The sequence below is a fragment of the Falco rusticolus genome, chromosome 4 (assembly GCF_015220075.1).
Source record: "Falco rusticolus isolate bFalRus1 chromosome 4, bFalRus1.pri, whole genome shotgun sequence".
In the NCBI taxonomy this organism is placed as follows: Eukaryota; Metazoa; Chordata; class Aves; order Falconiformes; family Falconidae; genus Falco; species Falco rusticolus.
Window position 1 is genome coordinate 107,209,997 of NC_051190.1, and position 20,729 is coordinate 107,230,725.

Here is a 20,729-nt window from a genome sequence, read left to right on the forward strand (position 1 = left end):
GAGCAGCTAATACAGAAGGCAAAAAAACTTGTAAAGTCTCAGGTGCACGGACCTCCTCATGTCTAAAAAAGAAGCAGCAGACTTCAAAGCTAAGTACTTGCTGAGAACAAGAAAAGTCCTCTGAATTAGAATGGGTATGTTAAATCAGACTGTCTAATGCAACAAGTACTTGATCCCTGCTGTGCGGAAAGAGGTTGTTGGTAATACAGATGTTAGTAAACAGGAGTTGAATTTTTCCTAATGGAAACAGGTTAGTATTTTATTCCCAATGGACTATGGAGGAGGTCATGGGGAGAGAGGATGATGTGGCTGTAAGCAAGTATCTCCACAGAGTCCCTTTAATATCCAGTGGGGTTCTATGTTGGAGTCCGTAAACCCACCTTAAGGGATTTTTGGTCTCCCTTGAGAAACTGGGCTGACGGGTCACAGATGTACTGACAAGCTGACTTTACTGAAGACAGGCTGGATCCCCCCGGTGGGGGTGGTTTGGTGTGGAGCAGACTTGGGATGCTGCCCTCAGCGGTGCGTGAGGGCTCCCCTGCTCATCTACTTGTGGAGAACAGCCAGACAAGGAGTGCATGCATCTGGCTCTTCCTTAGGCTAATGGGTGGATTAGTGTCTGTTTTCATTCCCCTAACTAGATAAATGTTTCATACGCAGCCTTAATTATTTTTTCATGTGTATTAAAGAATAGTTGAACTCCCAGTGCTGGGAAAGGTGCCTGGTCTTTGGGCTTTTTAGCCCTCCATCTTTGGAGGGAAAAAAAAAAAAAAGCTATAGATAAAAGGGTCACTTCTAGCTTTGACCGAGATGTTAGGGTTTAACTGGATACACAGTATTGAGTCTTGTAATCTAATAATTGGATTTTGGATTTTTATAACATTTGTATTATTTCACATTGAGAATTTTAAAATGGCTTCTTATTTAATATGAACAATATGTTATAGGTCGTTACAAATCAACCACAAACCTGTAAAGAATGGATCTGTCTCAGAGTACGATTCCAAGTGTAATCATAATTGTTTAATAATTCTCTTTGCTCTTTGGTAGAAGAGCTGAAAAGAACTTAAGTATAAACTTGTAAAGAAAATTGCTTGGACTAAGGAGTGACAAGACTAATAGGTAGTGATTTTTTTTTAACACTAATCAAATGTATCCGTAAACAAACACAAGGAACTGATTAAATCACTGTGTGAATATCAGAAGTAAATCTATTCAGCTGTTTAAAACTGCTCTAAATGTCTGTAAAGTAAATTGTGGCTCTTATATGTTGTAAAGGCATGGCATTTGAGGAATATTTAGAAAAAAAAAGAGAAGGTGGATACAGAACAGAAGAATACAGAAGAACTAACTTACTAGAACTAATTTCATACTGTGTTATGGATGTAAGACAGTGTATGTCTGAAGCATATTGTGTCTTAACTAAGTGGTAGCCGCTAAAACTGCAAAGGCTGGTAAGGTCATTTGGTGCTTTATTCTCAGTTTGAAAGGCACTCAGCATTGTGCCTTGGTCAGATCGTGTAGTAATATCTGAAGGACCATAAAAATAGAAAGTTAGACTCTGGCAGCACAGTTTGAAATAAGCTGGTAAATTTTTGAAGACAAACGAACAGATCAGTAGAAAGGTAGTTACAGTGACACAGCAAAAGGGAACAAGAGCAGCAACTAAAATTCCAGCAGGAAAAAATTATAAACATCTCTTTCTGCAAAGTTGGATGGGGTTTTTTTGTCTGTTTAGTCAGGTTTTTTAAAGTCCGTTCTTCCAAGTTGTTCATTTAAGGTATTAAATTTAGATATTTAATTAAGATATCAGGTACTCATAAACGTGTCTATATTATGTAGCCATAAGACTGCAGGTAAATTTTGATATGTTATTTAAGTGGCTAGCAAGTTTTCTCCAAGTTATCATTCATGCATCTTTCATGATTACGGTTTATAAATTGCATAGGAAACATATGATGTATACTTGCATTCATCATAAGTTGTGTTGAGCTAGTACAAAGAGTTGTTCAAGGCAATTCTGTGCTTTAGTGGTGTGTTTTATCATATGTTTGTAATAATTTGACATAAAAGTGTACCACTGCAAAAGCAGGCAGTCCTGCTTCCCCTCAGCTCCTGGCTCCTTGTTCCCGACAGCTTCAGGTATTCTCTTCTAGGTAAATAGTGAGAGACGGTGTGATCATCTCAGCACCACACTTAACACAGGTGCTGGGGCAAAGAAAGGACAAAATACTCCACAGCTGAGAGAGTATCCTTTCAGAAGCAGCCTGGGTGCATCGGTTTGAAGGAAATGCTGAACAGTGACCCAACTGGCTTTGTTTCTTATTCAGTGTATTTATTTTTTCACCTAACTTAGTAGGAAAATGAAGCAGATGAATAGTGTATAAAACCAGAAAGGTCTTAAGAATCCCAGTCCCCTTTCATTTGTTGACACTAAACAGAAGGTATAAAGAATCCGTGGTCAATGCCATGCCTTGTAAGAACCAAAGGAAAAGCCTAATTGAAGTGATTACCAAATCAATAATATACCAATCCTGAAAGTATAGGTGCATACCTTTCTTAAAATACAATTTTCTTGGAGTTAGAAATTTATGGTGCTTGTAAACTAAGCAGTTACAGTAAGTGATATTTAAAACTCAGCTGGCAATTGAAGGTAGCTACTTAGTGTTGCTTGGGCGAATCAAACCTATTTGGCTGGTGTAGTTCTTTTGTGCTGCTAGTTAATAAATTGCTGTATAGCGACCAAAATGCCGTCTTGACAAATGTACTCTTGTGCTGTTAATGCACTGGAAAGGTCGTTTTTCCTTCTTACTGCTCTGGCCATAACACCATCTGCTTTTCACCCTTTCGTTGGCATCCTCTTATTTGTTGCGGCCAATAGTTCTCGTTCAGTGGCACGATAGCGATGTGAATGCCATTTAGTAGCCTGTGACAAAGAACCCATCTCACCTGCTTCCTGGGTTTTCAGTTTTGGGCCTTCTCCCCTTTTGCCTGTTATTGTTGGAAGGTCATCTTTGTAAACAGTCACTAGCTAGCTGATTATCTTTAGTCAAATGCCTCCTTAACACTGTATGTGTACAAAACTAATATTCATCTTGGTAAAACCAAAATTGGCCATAATAACAGTCAGTGTTATGTCATCCTCTCTTTCTGCATGTGTTTACGTCCCTCTCTCTCTTATACTTGCCCTGTGATTTCTGAAAAACTTGTTAAAAGGAAGTTTTTCTAGGTGAGAGGTCCTGAGTCCAGAAGAGTGATAAAGGTGGGTCTCAGCTCAGCTTTGCTCTGTCATCTTTATCATCCCCAAGGACTAGCATCGGTTCTCCCTGGAATCAGACTAAAAGTTGAGTTGGGGAAGCTGGAAAAAGGAAGGGAGGAGGCTCTTCCCTCACTTTAGTCAGTCAAAACCACACTTGCACTTTCACTTGCAGTTGGAGGTGCTATAACACTTCTTTTGGACTGCAAATATTAAAATGTGAATGGAAACACTATTTTTCTGCTATTAGACAATTAATGGTGATGTTATGAACAATGAGGAGAGGTTTTTAGCATTTGTGCTCTTGACTTGTGTGAATGAAAAACAGCTAAAGAAGCACTGTTTGTTTCTCTTTTTTTTTTTTTCTTTTTTTTTTTCTCCCTCCAGATCAGTACCCTTCAGTTGGAATTTACTACGTTTGCATTGCCAGTATGTATCACTCTGTGTCTGAAACCAGTCACCCTTTGCAAACAGAGGAACAAGAAATAGGCATTGATCCCTTGCAGAGTTATTTGAACAAGCCAGGGGAAGGTGAGTTCTGCATTTCTGTACATTTTTGACTTTATACCTTAAAAACCTTATATAACTGTGTCATGATAACTGCACCTGTCAAAATTTGTTTAATTCTCTCAATGAAGTTGAACAGAGTAACTTAAAGAACGTTTCACAGAGTATGTGTAGAACACACTGACACTAATGAAAACCATGAAAAGTCAACTTTCAATTACAGACAGAAACATTAGCCAAATGTTTAATGCGCTGTCATCCTTTTTTAATCATAAACCAAACACTGACTTCAGCGTAAGAATATCGAAATGCAGCATGGCTTTATGTTACATTCTCAAGCATGGGCTCTTAACACTGCTTTGGTTTTAGGGATTTTTTCCCGGTTTTTTTTCTTCTTTTTTTTTTCTTTTTTTTTTTTTTTTAATTCTGCCATAAAGTTCATTATATTATCTTGGATGAGATTCTGCAAGTAAAAGGGATGATTTTCCTTTTGATGTTGTTTGACTCAGCACCTATATTCTTATTTGAAACAAAAATGGAAGTTGAGATAGAATTAACATGTTTTAAAGGTAGAAATTACTATGTAACCTAAAGTAAATTAATTAAATGCAGTATTTGGAAGACTCTAATGAACAGTGAGAACAAACTGCTTGCATAATGCAATGCATGTCTGTGTTGCTTGTCTTTTCTACTTATTTGCTGGTAGTGACAGTATAGTTGGTTCAAAGAAAGTGATAAGCTTAACGAGAAAGCTCGTCCTTGTCATGAAAACATTCCTCAAGTACTCTGTTATACACAGTGGCACCTTAACTACCTGTAATTTTCCAGTCATTGAACACATGTACCGGGAGGGCAAAATAAAAAATTTATTTTAAATTACAGAGTTGAAAAAATTTGTCACATTTCTGAAGTCCCTCACCCAGATCAACTACTCTGTGTGGCTGTACCTGTCTGTCTTTACTAGTGCTTATTTAAAAGAGCTATGTCAAGTTTTGGTTAGGTTTATTACTTCAATTTATAAGAAGCTGATGTTTTGCTTTAAAATAGATTAGTAAAACACTGTCCGTTCAAGCCAGTTTTTTTCTTTGTTTCTTCATTGGTTTATAAAGCTTTTTCAATGTTAGAAAATGAGAATGAACATCTAGGGGGATGTATTTTAACACCTCCTGATTAAATGAAATACCTTTTCTAGGTCAATGTTCCTCCTTTATTATATCTGACATCTTAAAGATATGGATCAATTTTAGTTTGATAAACTAGTTTGTACATATTTTTAGAGACTTGAAAATAATTTTTTGCAATAACCTAAAATAATACCCATTTTCCAGAGGAAATATAGCTTGCTTTTAGTCTACCCCAATCAGGAAAAAGATAAGCATTTTCTTCTGATATTTTTTCCTTAAAAAAAAAAAAAAAATAAAATACTCGTAATTCTCTCAACGCTGTTTCAAGAAAAGCTAAGATTTTTACCCTGTTAAAAAACCGCTGTAAATTAATTTTACCCTTTATTGTGCCCAGAAGCAATTAGTTACCTTGCCTGAAAAGGTTTCTCATTTTTATCCCAACCTTAACATTTCTATGACATACAAAGTTATTAGTATTGAATTGATGTTTAAAAGTGCCATTAATTCATTTACCCCAAATGTTCATTAACAATGTAAATGTATGCTGATGTTCTATGAGACAAGGAAGTGACTAATGACTCTTCGCACTAACAACACTTAAAATGAATAGAAACTTTAGATAGCTAATCTTGAAGTAATCAAGACCCTCATTCAGCTTGGCATCTCTGTATGCTCTAAAACAGCTGTCAACTGTTAAAAATATATACACAACACATACATACGCACATGCGAAGATAAAGATATGTAAATACATGGTTCCCCAAGTCATAAAGGTTACCAACTATGGTACATTTTTTATGTTCTATCTATGTAAATATTTTATATAAAGCATCCATTTCATCTTCATAGGGTTTTTTTACTGTGAAACACATGCTGCATTTTAATTTGAAACTTTATATATCCAAAATAAGTCTTGGAAGTTTTAATATTTCATTTTAAATAAAGCATATACTTAGATGGTGTTAGGTCTTTGGGCATCCAAGTATACAGTTATTCCTGTCCATGCAGTCCGTCCTTCATTGTCTTCACAAAAGTATTTCGAGACAAGGTTTTTCAAGTTGGCCTCAACTTTCAGGCATGGTACAATCAACTTGGTGAAAATCTGTATTTAAAAGTCTTCTGTATCATGCTTCGTAGAAATATGGAGGAGAGGTAGTCCATCAGTCGGAGGTGTTCTGTGTAATATTACGGAATATGAGGATATCTGAATAATTTTTTGAAGCGGTGCTGAATGCCTAAGGTATTACTTTGGAGACGAAGTGATGGAAGTCTTAAATGAGATAAGGTTATAAAAATAAAGCACGCTTTGATAAGGATGCTGAAAATAAATAATTAATCGTAGAGCTAGTCAGAGTTGTTTGTCTATGTGAAGTATTGTATTTTTAGTATGTGGTGCTGATACCAAAACTTGATGGAGAACCAGGAGATGTCCTGTCCAGCTGCAGTTTTGAAATTCTCTCACAAGGCATTTTCATGAAATAAAAGAAATCTCAGAACTAGATAGATTGCTGTCAAGTGTAGCTGGTTGGAAAACTGCAGGCATAGACTATTTCTTGTTCATTTGCTGTCAGCTTGGAAGGATATATTGGGTGGGATTCCAGGAATCTGTTGATTGAGCCTAGTAGTACTCAGGACTTTTATTAAAATCTCAGTGAAGCTATAGAGAGAAAACAGTTTTTTGGGGACAGGGCTGCCCCGACAATGGAGGGGCAGACACATAATTCACAGTATTCTTGAGATTTTGGAGAAGTGGCCTGGGAAGAACAAGACGTAGTTCACTAGGAGCAGCTGTGAGGGTTAATATTGCAAATGCTCGGCAGGAGACAAGTGCCTGGTTGAACAAATAGTAGAGCATTACAGATGAGGTAAGTGTCATTTGGAGAAAGATCTGGGTGTTCATAGCACTCCAAATTTTGTGTATCTGACGAACTTTGAATCTTGAGTTATGATGAGTCATGAGAATGTGCTTGTTTGCAAGTTTAAAAAAATCGGGATAGGCTGTTAACTAATTGACAGTCAAGATCTTTTTTCTAGCCCTTTAAAATATTCCAAATAAACGGGTAAGATAGTATTTCAGTCTTTTTCTGATGACTGGTTTGGCTGATGTTATTTTCCTGCTGTATGATTTTTTTCAAGATCGAGAATTGTGCATTGCATATATGCACTCATATATGCTTTTTAAAATAGCATTTTTAATAGTTGGTAAGAAATTTGTAGCAGGGGTTCTCACTTTTGCAGTCTGATACTTCAGGTGGAAAATTTTAGTTCTTTATAAGAATTTTTAATCTTTTATTATCTCTTCTGGATCTGCTTGTGTTTTACATGCATGTACGTATATGTGCAGTGTTACATTTCCTTTTGACTATAGTAAGTCAATGGTATCTTGCTACATTTTCTGTTCTAAGAATCTTCATTATATAGTTCATTTTATTTTAAGGATATTTTTAAATGATTCCCTCTGAAATACAGATCTTTATCAGAGAAACTGATGAATTTTTTCTTGTCTTCAGCAGAGACTTTATAAACCCTGTATATATGAAAAGAAATTTCAGAAACATTGTTCTACCTTCTCCCTGTCTATCGCAGCTGACAAACTATTTTGTTCACTTCCAACTGCCTGAGGTTTATATTACATTGAAATGGGATAACTAGGTTAACTGTTTCTGAGCTGCCGTAGATTTTTGCTCTAACTTGCAGTGTTCACAACATGGTGAAACAAGTTTTGAAGAGCACATTAGGTAGTATTCCCATTTCATTGATGTAATGAGAAAGTTGATTCTCTAAAGACAGACTGGAACAATGCATTTAATACTCTTCATTTAATTTGCTCAATATCACAATTAATACAATTAAGGTCACTTGAAATGAAACTATTAACGAATTGGGTAATTTACTTTAACAATGTCAGTGTGTTCTCACGATTACATTTGCTTTAATTAGTGTACAAGCTATTATTTAATAGTATACTTCACATAGAAAAATGTAATGTGTTCTTTGTTCTTAATAGAAGGAAAGGGGAAACCTTTAATGGGTCTGAGTTTTAGATTTGGAGTTTGGGGGGTTATATTTCACATCTAAAGGCTATAGGTGGTGGTGAGGACGGAGAAGGCTGATGTAGCTGGAAGGACAAAGATAACTGCTGGAGTGTGTGACTGAAATTAATCCAGCTGAGACAGATCAGTTGCCCACCTCATACTTACTTACCGTTGCATCCCTCCTAATTCTCAAGGCAGCCATGAAAAAACATGAGAGGCGGTAACAGGGCATTCATATTTCCATTTTGCCCATTCTGTGTGTTTCCATTGCTTGTCTTTGGAGAATTTTGCTGTTCTGGTGTTAACCTCATAACCCTGATCGGTAGAAAGTATCACCATGTAGAACTATAATTAATATGGAGTATGAGATACCTGGTTTATATCAGTGTTATACAGAAAACATGCAGAAGACAGAGGGGAATGAATTAATGAAGTAAATGCCACCTTCTCTGGACCTAACAGGACCTATGTGCTATCAGATAATTTCCCCAAATCTTAAGTGTAATTCACATGGGACTGCGTTGGTCTTGGGTGCATCCTTTCGCATTCGTTTCAGGGTTAAGTGAATTTTTGATGTCAGAAAATTGTATTACCTCCTAATCAGTCAGTACTGTTCAGTGTTACGAGTCGGGGGGTTTTGCCCTTACAACCCCGTTCAGCCAGGGAGACAAGGCTAATGCAGATTGCCCTGTATGGTGTGTAGCTGTCACTGTTTTTACAGAGATCGTTTCCATGATTACATTTAAAAGAAACAACCACAGAGGTCCAGACCTTTCTGTGTGAGAAGTACATTCCTAGGTAAAAGCAAATGAGGATGCAAATAGAGTGAATACTTGAAGTCTTACTACTTCTTATCAAATGTTTTTTGATAGTGTATTGTATGATGTCATGTATGTCATGTAATATGTGCTCTTTCATCTTCTCTCCAGGGAGGGACATGTAAATGAAGTAAAGCATTGTGTTTTTAAGAGTCCTTTTAAATATGCACACTACTTCGTGTTTTCATTAAAAAGGCAAGACTGGAACAGAGAACCTCTTGGCGTTATATTGGAACAGAAGATGCTGAGGGTTCTGATTGTTTTTGATGCCTTTGGGATTTCAGGCTACGGTTTGCACCAGGGCCTGAGAACGCCGTGTGTCTGTCCTGCATTGGTTTTTTTATATAAATATATATATATATATAAAATTTTAAAATAATTATTTTTATATATTTATGTATATTTTATATATATATAAAAAAAGTTTTACCCTTTAGGCAGAAAGTGTTGGTGTGCCCCACCAGCACAGTGGTTGCTAGTGGTCCTTACTCAAAACCCTTGTGCTTTTCCTCCTGGGCTTGGCTTTTCCATGGAAGGCACAGGTATGCTAGAGGAGAAAGAGCTGTCTTCAGTCTGGCTTGCTTCGTATTGGATGAAAAAAGCAAGAATGTTTTTTACATCTTCAAACACCATATGCTGACATAACAAGCATTTTAATATTCATTTATTAATGATAACTACTGTTCAGCTGGCTTTTAATTGAGCAGCAACAGGATTGTAGTGACAAAGGCTATCGGAGCAGCACGGTATGTCTTGAGCTAACTCAGCCCGTCACTAGCTCCTTCCTTACAACTCTTCATTTTCTCTTCTCTTTTCTGTGTTAGAAATACATTGTTATTAAGAGATCAGTTAACAGAGAAGCTATGCATGTTTAAAAGTACATTTATTTAATGTAGTTGAAAAATAGTTGAAAAATAAAATAAATTTATTAAAAGTTAGTTGAAAATCGCTAGCACACAGTATACTTTTTCCTTTAAAAACTGTATTTGTGCGGGTGTTGAAATGCTTTTAGAAATTTGTGGGTTTGCGCCCTTTGGTTTCAGTGCCTTGTTACAGATTTGTAGTTAGAAACTGCAGGAAGATTCTAAATTACTTCAGCTGTGGGAGAAAATGTGAGTAGCTGATACAGTCCTGGGGGTTACCAGCTTCCAGAGTTGGAGTTTCCTCTTTAGAATTGGTAACTCCAGGATTTTTGGTGGCCTCACAAGTTGCATGTTACGTTCATTCCAGTTTGGAGGTTATACTGTGGCATGGGTAACGAGCACGAGCAGTGTAGGGAAATTGCCCTCAGTGGCTGGTAATTTTGGGCAGCAATGCCTGTCGATCTAAAAGAAACTTAAATCGTTAATTTTGAAAATTCTACTCTAGATGGGTGTATGGAGGTAAGTTCCTTCTCTCTAATGACATTGGTACGCTACCTTGCTTCAGTCACCTCAGCTGGGAGATTCCAGTTGTTTCCAGATACAGCCCTGCCCAAATACTGGCATAAATCCCTTGTCAGCCTCGTGTCGTTCTTCTAGTAACTCCTTGTGACCCCACGTCGGGAAAAGCTGATTTCAGCATTTCTTTTTCTTTTCCTAGCTTTTCCCAAATGCAGGTTAAAGCTCAACTAGCTGGCTCCCATCTCGCTCCCTAGCATGCCTGTAATATAATACATGTGGTATAAAAGGAAATGATACAAGTTGAATGAAAAAGAATGATTTTTTTACTAAATTTTACATGCTTAAAAGAGCTTAAAGTACCAAGCAGAAATTTCCATTTTAACTATAGTAACCTACTGAACAGCAAAATTAAAACAGAATAATCTTTTTTAATACGACCTCTGTAAATGTAATTAAGAGTATGTTAAAACTAGCTTATTATTAGAAGTTTTACGGAAGCCAACGATAAGAATGGAAGCATTCGTTGAATATTTTACTCAGACTTGATACAAAAATATAATATGAAGGTTACTACCCGTAAACACCTCACATATTAAGTGTTTCCAAGCAATGATCAAATTATGTTAAATGGCTATATCTCCTACATATCGAAAAGGCAGATTCTCTTAATTTAAAAAAACTGAACAGTACAATTTGATCGTACTTGTATAGGTATAATAAAAGACTAGTTAATCAGAATTCTAGCTGAGGCCAGCATGTTTGGTAAAGCAGTCTGTGAATTGCATGCCGCTAGCTGATGTGACAGACTTCTGTATCCGAGATTAAATGTAAGTTGAAACATTTTGAAAGAGTTTAACTGCCACAGGTTTGATTGTATTAGAAACTGATTGCTCTGTATAACAGAAATATGTCAGCACAGATGGGATCTTTCCTGGTTTTCATATATGTGGACATGTAGAGGGAACTGGAATTCCTTATTTCAGAAAGGGAGGGGTTCAACCTACTTACATGCCTCATGATACTGCAAAGCTTCAGTTTTAGTCTTCTGATCAACTAATGAGCCTTAGTCTTTAGCCTCCTTGGGTACCCCTGTCGTTGTCCTCTTTGGGTATGCAAAACTAAGAGGTATGGGCGGGGAGAGAAGTAAAGTTCCGTCATACTTACTTTAAGTGGTAAGAAATTATCTGGTAAGATGCATATTATTTATTGACAATCTGGCCTTTTAACAAAGAAAAATAGGCCCATGCTTAGGTTGCCACCGCTACAAGCGAAACAGCTGATACTTTAATGAACAACATACTGAGGGCCATCCAGGACATAAGGCAAATTAAGCAGGTTACAAACTGCATGTCTTCTGTTTAGGTATAGGAGATCTCCCCAGCTCTGACAATTAGCTCCACTGATCAGGCAAGCAGACAGACACAAACAGAAGGAGGCCATTTGTATCAATTTGAGGAACAGGACCAGTAATGAAGTAAAATATCCATACCAGGTAGTTTCACCTCCACTTTGGAACAGATATTTCTAACTGCTGGTTTCAGCTTCACAGTAGCAAATAAATAAATAATTACGTGATCCTTACCAAAAGATGATTTTTCTGTTGTTTACAAATCGAGAGCAAAGCAATAATAATACTTCTAACCTAGAGGGTTTTTTTTTTAAAAAAAGGAGAAAACATTTTCTGGACATACAAACAAATATGAATCTTGGTAACCTGACAGCTTTGTTTAAACGTTGAATTTGAGTTTCCTTTCATGAAAATCTTTTCAAAGTATAGCAATTCAGCTGTGAAAACCTGAATACATTAATGATGACAAAGAACCTCTGGAATGAGCCAACATTTGTTTTTGTTCTTTTACAACGTTTCCTGATGAATTGCACATACAAAAGTGTTGCAGGTTATTTTAATTTTCTTTACTTACTTTGATAATAAATGTCTCCACTGTTTACCTTTTTGGTTAAGGTACCTTATTATTACTAATCAGCTTTAATTATTTATAGCAAAATGAAAGATAATTTATAGCAAACTGAAAGATATTTCTTTGATGTTGAAAAAGTCAGGGACCTGATCCTATTAAAATGAATGGCTAGGTTCCAATTAACTGTAAAGGTACTAAGCCTGAGTGCCCTTATTGTCTAAGGGGGGCAGAATTTTAGCCCAAGGTACTGGACTGGAGTTCCTCAGTTTTGGGAGTGTTCAGGTTTCAAATGTTTGGTTTGTCATGCGTTTGGTGTCGAGATTTGGCCACGCAGAGGCAGAGTGCATATAACCGACTTTTAAGAGTCCTGGTCTTCATTTTACTCCTAAGATTCACAATAATTGAAAGAAAAGCTAAATATACAGGGTAGGGGGAGAATGCCTTTATCTCTTAAACAAAATTGAGTGCTAAAATGGGGGGAGTGGGAGAAACGTGCGTAGCCTTTCTGTTTTCATTGGTCTTTCTTCACAGTCAACAAAATAGCAAACTAACCCAAGTCTAAACAAAACTGGATAAGAAACGTCATGTTTCGTATGCATGTATGTGAGCTTGTGTTTAAATCTTGTTTGGTGTAAGTGAACTATTGCTAAGTTTTGTTTCAAAATATTTTAAGCTTGTGATTTATATGGTTGTACGTATACCTATACGCTCTATGACAAGATTGAACACCTCTGTCAGATCTAGAATATCTTTCAGTTATTCTTAAGCATCCCTGTTCAGCTTTTTCATCATGTCAGGCATTTATATCACTGCATCGGTAATCATGTGATTATGATGTTTCAGCTGCAGTACAAATGACACAAAAAGGGTATAGCAAATTAGATTTATTTTCGCTATTTGTGACAATCACGCAAGCCTGTGATAGTGTATGCTCCATGGCTTGATCTGTTTCAAAAGGGAAGCAGGACTTGGGATGTTTGTTTTGCATCTCTGTGCTTACCTCGTCCTTCTAGAAGGTATCATACACCAAAGAAGCTATGGAATTAATTCTCATAACTGCCATAGGAAGAACAAGTAGACTATGTTCTCGTACAAAAAAGAAATTTGAAGCAGGTGAAATGATATGCCTATTTCGTACAAGAAGTCTGTAGCAGGGCCAAGAACTGGACCCAGATCGTTCAAGGTCCAGGACACTGCCTCGGTGACATCCTTCAGCACTTGCTTTCTTTCAGCCAATTTTTGTGAGACAGGTAGATAAATCATTTAAAAAAAAAAAAGTAACTTTGGTACACGTCAGAACGCACACTCAATCTTTTCATGTTTTGTATACAAATTTAAAACAAATAAGCTCTTGTCAGCTTAGAAATTGCAACTAAAAGTATTTTTGGTAACTAAAAATATTGTAGAAGATGCAGATCACTGTCATCTTTTCAGTATTTTGAGTAAACAAATAAAGTATTTTGGATCTGTTAAATTGTTCCCTAAACTTTGGCAAACAGTGGCATAGTACAGACATATATGGGCGTTACTATTAAAACATGATTTGGCCACACGTTTAAAAATGCTACTCCAGCTTAATGAAATCATTGTCAAAGTTGATCTGTTCATGCTTGTTTATTTCACTATTTTGTATGTCAGCATTGCCAGCTCCTGTTTTAGAAGAGGGAAAATACCAAAACTTCTTAAGAGATTTTTTTGTTGTTGTTGTTTAAGTAAGCGCTACCTGCTGCTTTTACTGTTTCATTGTGTTATTTGGTACAGGGTGCATTACCTGGCTTGACGTGTTTCTCGATGTACCTTGCAAAGCAGTGAATATAGTTGTACCTTCGTGTTTACCATACAGCTACCGTTGATGTAAACAGAACACCCCTCTCTCAGATATTTCATGTGTATGAAAGTATGTGGGAAGGTTAAAAATCAAGTTTAATGTAAGTAAACTGTAATGGCCACTTAAAAAAAAAGGAAAAAGAAAAAAACAAACAAAAACCCCACAAACAAACCAAAAACCTGCTCTAATTTTTCTTCTGTTAAATATCTTAATTCTGTACGAAGAGCTGGCAGTTAAATGTTTCTGCTTGGTTACTAGAGTGGTAAACAATAAGACATAAACTCCAGGATAGGAAGACCACACTCAAATTTTTGAACAAATTCCGTTGAGTTTAGTACAACTGGGACCATGTAACCAAAATATTAGCAAGTGGCCTCTATGCTAACTTTCTCCACTAAAATTTTGATATCCCATTACAAATTATTATTCTTGATCTTCCTAGAAGTTAAAAAGCACAAACTTCATCCCGATAAAGTTTTATGGTGGTGATAATTCTTTTCTTCTGAGAAATTGGATTTCTACTGGAAACAATGATTTAAACTTAGGAAAAATGAACTGTATAGTGTTTCAATACAAAGTGCAATCGAAGGGATCGAATTCTCATGTAATACATGTGAAAATATATTTTAAATAACATGAAAATGTGTGAGTTTCATTATAATAGGGTACATTTTCTGTATGTTAGTCATATTTGTAGATACTATTGTTGGTTTTGTTTGCTTTCATTTGAAATATTTAAAGGGTGGAGCAATGGAACATAAATCTGTCCATTAGTGGGCATTTCTGCTTTGCACTCAGAAGAATTCTCATCAAATTTGATTTGCTGACTAGTGGCCAGAACAGATGTTATCTTAATGGAAGAGAGAAGCATCTAGAGCCACAGGGCCACCTGCAAACTTCTGTGACCCAATATTGGTTCATTGTTTATCGAAGTACGAAAGAAAATACTCCTTTGCAGAAGTATACAAAGCTCCATTCTGAATTATTACAGCTAGGTGGCCATAACATTATTGACTACACTAAGACTGAGATTTTATTGCAAGAAAAAATGTAGCATTAATTGTTGCTATTCTCAAAAAAAACCAAAAACCTTTGCAGATGAGATTCTTTTGCTTATTTGAATTTGAAAGAAAGAAGGGGATGTAAATCAGAGCTTTTACTGTGGAAGACTCTCTTGTTTGGGGTTCTTGTGACTATAACCAGAGACAGCTTATGTTTTAAAAGTTCTGGAATTAAAATTGACACTTTTCTGCAGGATTAATTTTAATGTATTTTATAATTTCATGTTTATGATGAACACATGACAGTTCTAGTTGTGTCATTTGCATGAACTAAAGTTACACCCTTGTAACTGTGCCATTAGAATAACTAATTGCTCAAGTGAAGATTTTTGAGTTTTGTGGGTTTTTTTCAAGAAGTTGGTTTGTAACATACTTCTGTCAGAAGCAAATTTATGATTTGGAAAAATACCATATAAACCCTGTATTAAATTCTCCTTGGCACTTTTAAAAATGAGCATATAAAGCCTGTTTCAAATGGTCTTTGGCTCTTTCTCATACGTTTAATTTTTGCATGAAAAAAACTTTGGGTTTTGGGTGTTGTTTTTTTTAAAGCAGCTATAAATGAAAAACACAGATTTAATTCTGGACATGAAAAAGCTGCAGATTTTTCGTCTTGGAATTAATATATTTATGATACTACAAGTCCTCTAGATATTACAAATTTAGCAAGATACTTGCAGATTTTCTGCGATTTCAAAGACACTTACTCATATCTGTCACTTTCAATTTGAGAATCCTATGGAAAAATGAGCCTGCATTTGGTATCTGGCATTTGCATTTCTTGGCTGAAGACAGTTCTGTTTTTCTGCATATTATTGTGCTCCTTGATAAAGCTGTAGCTCAGAGACGTCATTTCTAAACTTTTGAATGTACCTGAATTTGGGGTTTTTCTTTATTAATACGTAAATATTGAGTTAAACATTGTATTAACTGTGACAATCTCTTAACTCAGATACAGAAGTCAAACGCTTGTGATTTTTGTGAAGTTGAAATCAATTGTTCAATTGGTAGTTACTTTTGGTATAGATATAACAAATGATAGTATTAGCATTAAAACAATGCTGAATCTTAAATTAGAAAATGTGACATCTGACAGTCATGTAGTAAATTACGTGTACAGTGGTAATTTTCTGCTAACCTAGTGTAAGGACTAACTTACACTGTAGATCCTACAATGTGGGTACTAACTCTGATACCAAGTCTTTGCTGCAAGGGAATAAAAATAAGCAGTTATTTTATGATTCCTTCATGCTGCAATTGCATTAGGAAAAAAGGCATGATTATTGAGAAATGTTATTAATCAGATTTTTCAAGGTAATTTAAACCTTTAAATTTTACTTGAGGCACTGCAAGACTGATACGGGTCTTGGTGAAAGGAGCAGGATTTGTACAAGCACCATGTTCAGGCACCTGCTAGTGCCCCTTCTGGCTTGCCACCCAGGTAGCCATTGATGGCTAACCCAGGTTACCACAATGAACTTTGGACACCTGGTAATTATTCCCCTGTTTAGGTGTTTACTCTGATCGTCAAGGGATTTTTCTGTTTATAAATTGACGCCGTTTTGCATCAAAGATGATGAGTCAGTTTTAGGACTTATGACTTACTTTAGTAGTTCTCATTTACCAGTTGCTCTGAAGTCTGCATCTGGTTTCAGTTTTGATGAAGTGGAGGCAAAGCACAGTTTGAGAGCTTTGGGTTGGGTCTGGTTTTTTCCTTTTACAAACCGTATGTCAGTGCTCCAAGCGCCTGTCTCGTGGCTGCTTAAAACAAAAACACCTATAAAAGGTCCCACACTGAGGAATATGTACTGATTTCAGGCAAAAATTCTTTTCATTTGGTGTTTATGAATTGCACTTTTAAAACTTTGCCTGGGGGTAGGGAGGAGTGTTTCAGAAATAAGATGTTTAAGCAAAATGACTACAAAAGCATGTAATCTTAGATTTTAGTGTATTTCTTCTTCTGAATAAGTTATGCTCTAATAAAAATTAAAGACCAAGTTGCATTTCGAAGATCAGGTCATCATAATTCATTGACATTAGGCCACATAACTGAATAATGTCTTACTTCAGTGAAATACATCAAATGAGATCAACAATTATGACTCATAAACATGCCTCGCAGGCATAAAACAGCAGGGAATTAGCATGTGAGGCTGATAAATATGCATGTAAATAAGCTCCCAAAGGAATAACATGGGTTTGATTGATAGGTTTAGAATTGGAACATATGTAAACCCCTTTATTCCTCATTCTGGTGTAGCTAAGTAAAGATGCGTTTTACTTGTTAAAAGTTTCAATAACTTTGTAAATCTTAATGCCACATCTGCTTTTGTGTGTGCAGGCACGTGTGGGTGTCACTTGAGAGATTGATTGAATTGTCTACGGGGTAGATGCCCTCACACTAAGATTGTAGCGTTTGCCTATGTATATTGGAGCAGTTGTGTATGTGCATGTATACGTATTTGGGCATGTTAGGCAGTATTGAGCAAAAGATTATTTGGGGGTCTGTTGTACTTAGAATTTACAGATTTTAAAGTTTACTTAGTAAGTAGGAAACCGAATCGTGAGTTTTGGTCTATGCACCGGTATATTTATTTTTGCAAATACATTCTGCATTGAAGGTAATTACTATTTATATTACAGAAAGTCCCACAAGTGCTACTATGTTTAAGAGCCTGGCAGTGATTCGTTATAAACTTCCATTTTTGTTGGCATCTTACAGCTTGAGCTCTTATCTGCAACTTCAAAGTACCTGTCACAGCAGTATCTCTATGTTGATCAGCAGAAGCGCTTATGCTGTGCAGAGATTTACATCTGTATTGTTAGAAAAGTATATAACATCCTTTGTGTTTATAAAACATTAATACTTTGCTTTGCTAAATACAGACCAATTGGTTGCCATTGTCATGTGGCCTGGTGTACATCTGCTTTATTACCATTCCCTGCTATTAGGCAATAAAAACTTTTCCAACTGATGCACACTTACTGACGTTGCATCAGACTGTAATTATGCTGAAGTGATCTTAGACCAGTGGCAGGCAAGATGCAAAACCATTTTCAGCCGTGCGAAGTGTGTATTGACTGTAGTTTTAGTTATGTGTGGTTTATAGCAAAAAAAAAAAGTTGTTCGAAGAAATTGGAGATGGGGCTGGTTATCAGAGATCAGTTGTTCACATGTGAAAACCTCAATTCTGTAATAACAGCCTTTCACTTAGAGATACCTTTCTGTGGAAATAAAGCTTGAGCAAAATTACTTCCATCTGTTTAGATTTATAGGGTGGCAGAGAATAAATTTCCAGTGAAGATCAGTAAATTCAGGAGCTATTGCTTAGTTCTGAAAGCCAGCCCTTTTTGCTGCTTAAAAATAAATAAACTAACACGTAGCACTTAGAGACATCAGCATCAAATCTCACTCGGGTTCTCATGAAGCAATTTATAGCTACCTTGTGTAATTTGTATAGAAATGTTAAGTTGATCCCTGCTCCAATAGCATCAACTGCTTAACCCAAAACGTAACAGCCTGTGACACCAAGAAAAAGCAAGCCCTGTGTACAGACTGGGGGGGGGTGGGGGGGTGGGATTTCGTGTAACGGAGCTGAGCAAGCAGATTGCTCTCAGGAACTCTGATGGGCCATGTTTCTAGCTGCATAGCACTGTCCTTTTTGACAGAGGGTGCCTAGATATCTCTTGAGCCAACAGAAATAGAAAATAAACCGCTTTCCCCTCTCTCCTAACAACGTGCCCTTTTTACAGTCAGGGCCTTGACAGGCTGTCACTCGGTTTCCACTCCCCGCCAGGAATGTCCTTGAATGGCCCAAGAGAAGCCAGAAAATTGTTGCTAAGTATTTTTTCATTCACCTCTAGAATTTTCCACATTTTCTCCAACATGTGTGAAGCCACTGGGAAATATGGTTAAATGAGTTAAGCAGACATCACCCATCTGTGCATCTCAGGGAAAATAAAAACAGTGCTCTCCCTCTGAAAGCTTTCTTGGTACATAACCAAAATCAGAACAACCACCACACTCGAAAGCTAAACCTAGGGAAGGCTCCTGCAGGAGATAAGGGAGCAGCACTTTGAAGAAACTGCTTCTTCTGGCTTACCCTGGTGCTGCTGGTGCGTGGCCTTGGCAGAACCAAGGTGGTCCTAGCACCTCTGCTCCTCCAAAATGCCTAAAGGCCACCGGACACGGGAGAAAACACGGCTGCACAGCTTATCTGCTTCAGACAGTATCAAAAGCCTGGCATTGAGCCTCAGCTCTGAATTCTAGTCCCCTCACCAACCAAATGATCACTTTGCAGCCTCTTCCTTGTTTGTGTAAATGTTTGGTAATTCTAGATAGAAGGCATCGCAAGAACCCTACTTTTGCTCAAGTTTTGATTCACCCTTTCATATTGTTTACGCCACTCTTTCTACTGCTCCAAGGATTTGTAATTTGTATCTCTCAAACAGTTCCCACTTGGATTTCTCATGCACTGAAAACTCAGATGCCTGACATTACTGTGTAAAGTTAAGTGCTTGGGGTTAATGAATGGCATTAAATTTTATGAGGTCATGTCCAGTAGATGTTAAAAGAAGCTTAAGGGAACTTTATCACTGATAGAAATTAACAGTTGGCATGATAGAATGCCTGAGGGAGTTCAGTTCTAAGCAAAAATAAAATTGCTGGTATAAAAACTAAAATATAGAGTCATTGTGATTAATGTAAACATTTTTGTTAGGTAATTGGTTACGTGTTGCAGTAAAAGAAATGAGACCTCACAGTTTGAAAGGAAAGAATATTATTGTATTTAGAAAGCAATTAATGTTTCTAGTCAAATAAAAAAAATCTACATCACGTACAATATTTATATTCTTTCAGTAAACATATAACCTTTGGGGCTATATTTATCAAATAGTCAAGTCTCCACTTATTTACATTAGTTTTTTTCTTTGGGCAAAATGTGTTTTCCCTAGTGGAGTATGTTATTTTGTTTCATTAAACCTTTATTTCTACTCACACGCATTGCTTATATTACAGACCAAATGAGTAAATTCTCTGTACTTAAGTCATCTAAGGTTTGTGTTTTGGGGTGACTGATGGATGGCATGAAAATTCTGTTTCAAAAAGAAAATGGCTACATTAACTTATGGATAGATCTGTTTTGCATAATTATGTGGGGAACTATTCAGTAATTACACTACTATTCACATACTGTAATTTTCGTCATCCTTATTCACTGTCATTCCAATGAGAGGAAATGGAAAACTTGTTCAGACGTACATATTCTTTCTCGCTCTGTCTTACGACCTGCAGTCACAGCATATAGTACTTTTTCGAGTAATGCCTGTGTTCAAGTAAGACAGCTATTTTCTTGAATTTCCCTCCCACGGTGTGCCTGTAAATTCTGCACCCGTACTTCAAAGTCTTTAATGCCACGCTATGGATATGCCTAAATAGCCTTGTGCCAGCCCGTTTCTTTCACATCACTTGAGGTCTGTACCGTCTGGGTGCCGTGTTGGAGGCAACAGTGTCAAGCCTGCTGGAAATGCAGATCTCTAGTATGGAAGAGGTAAAGCCTCTGGATCAGAGGTTTTTTCTCCTCTCCAGCTGGACAGAGCGGTACCATACGGCTGAGGAAATCATGGCCACGTCCTGAATTTGGAAGGTGAAATCTGAAGAAAAAGTGAAAATATTTTAGAATTTGTAGTCCCCCAGGACTGTTCTCTTGCTCTCCAGACAATTACGTTTCTGTTTTAATAGGAATTACCTATGTGAAATACCTTTTCACATTTTCCTCAGGTGGTGCTTGGTCAAAA

At 36.7% G+C, this 20,729-nt stretch overlaps 1 protein-coding gene across 6 annotated transcripts in view; it reads left to right on the forward strand.

Annotated features, from left to right (window-relative positions):
* The window catches only part of TBC1D5 (TBC1 domain family member 5), a 324,955-nt gene that overhangs the window by 127,468 nt on the left and 176,758 nt on the right, over positions 1 to 20,729 (forward strand). For all 6 annotated transcript variants that reach the window (XM_037387032.1, XM_037387031.1, XM_037387034.1 and 3 more), the window contains one exon: positions 3,644 to 3,787. In XM_037387032.1, the coding sequence (XP_037242929.1) occupies positions 3,688 to 3,787 (100 nt within the window). In that variant the 5' untranslated portion in view covers positions 3,644 to 3,687. The remainder of the gene's footprint in view (positions 1 to 3,643; positions 3,788 to 20,729) is intronic.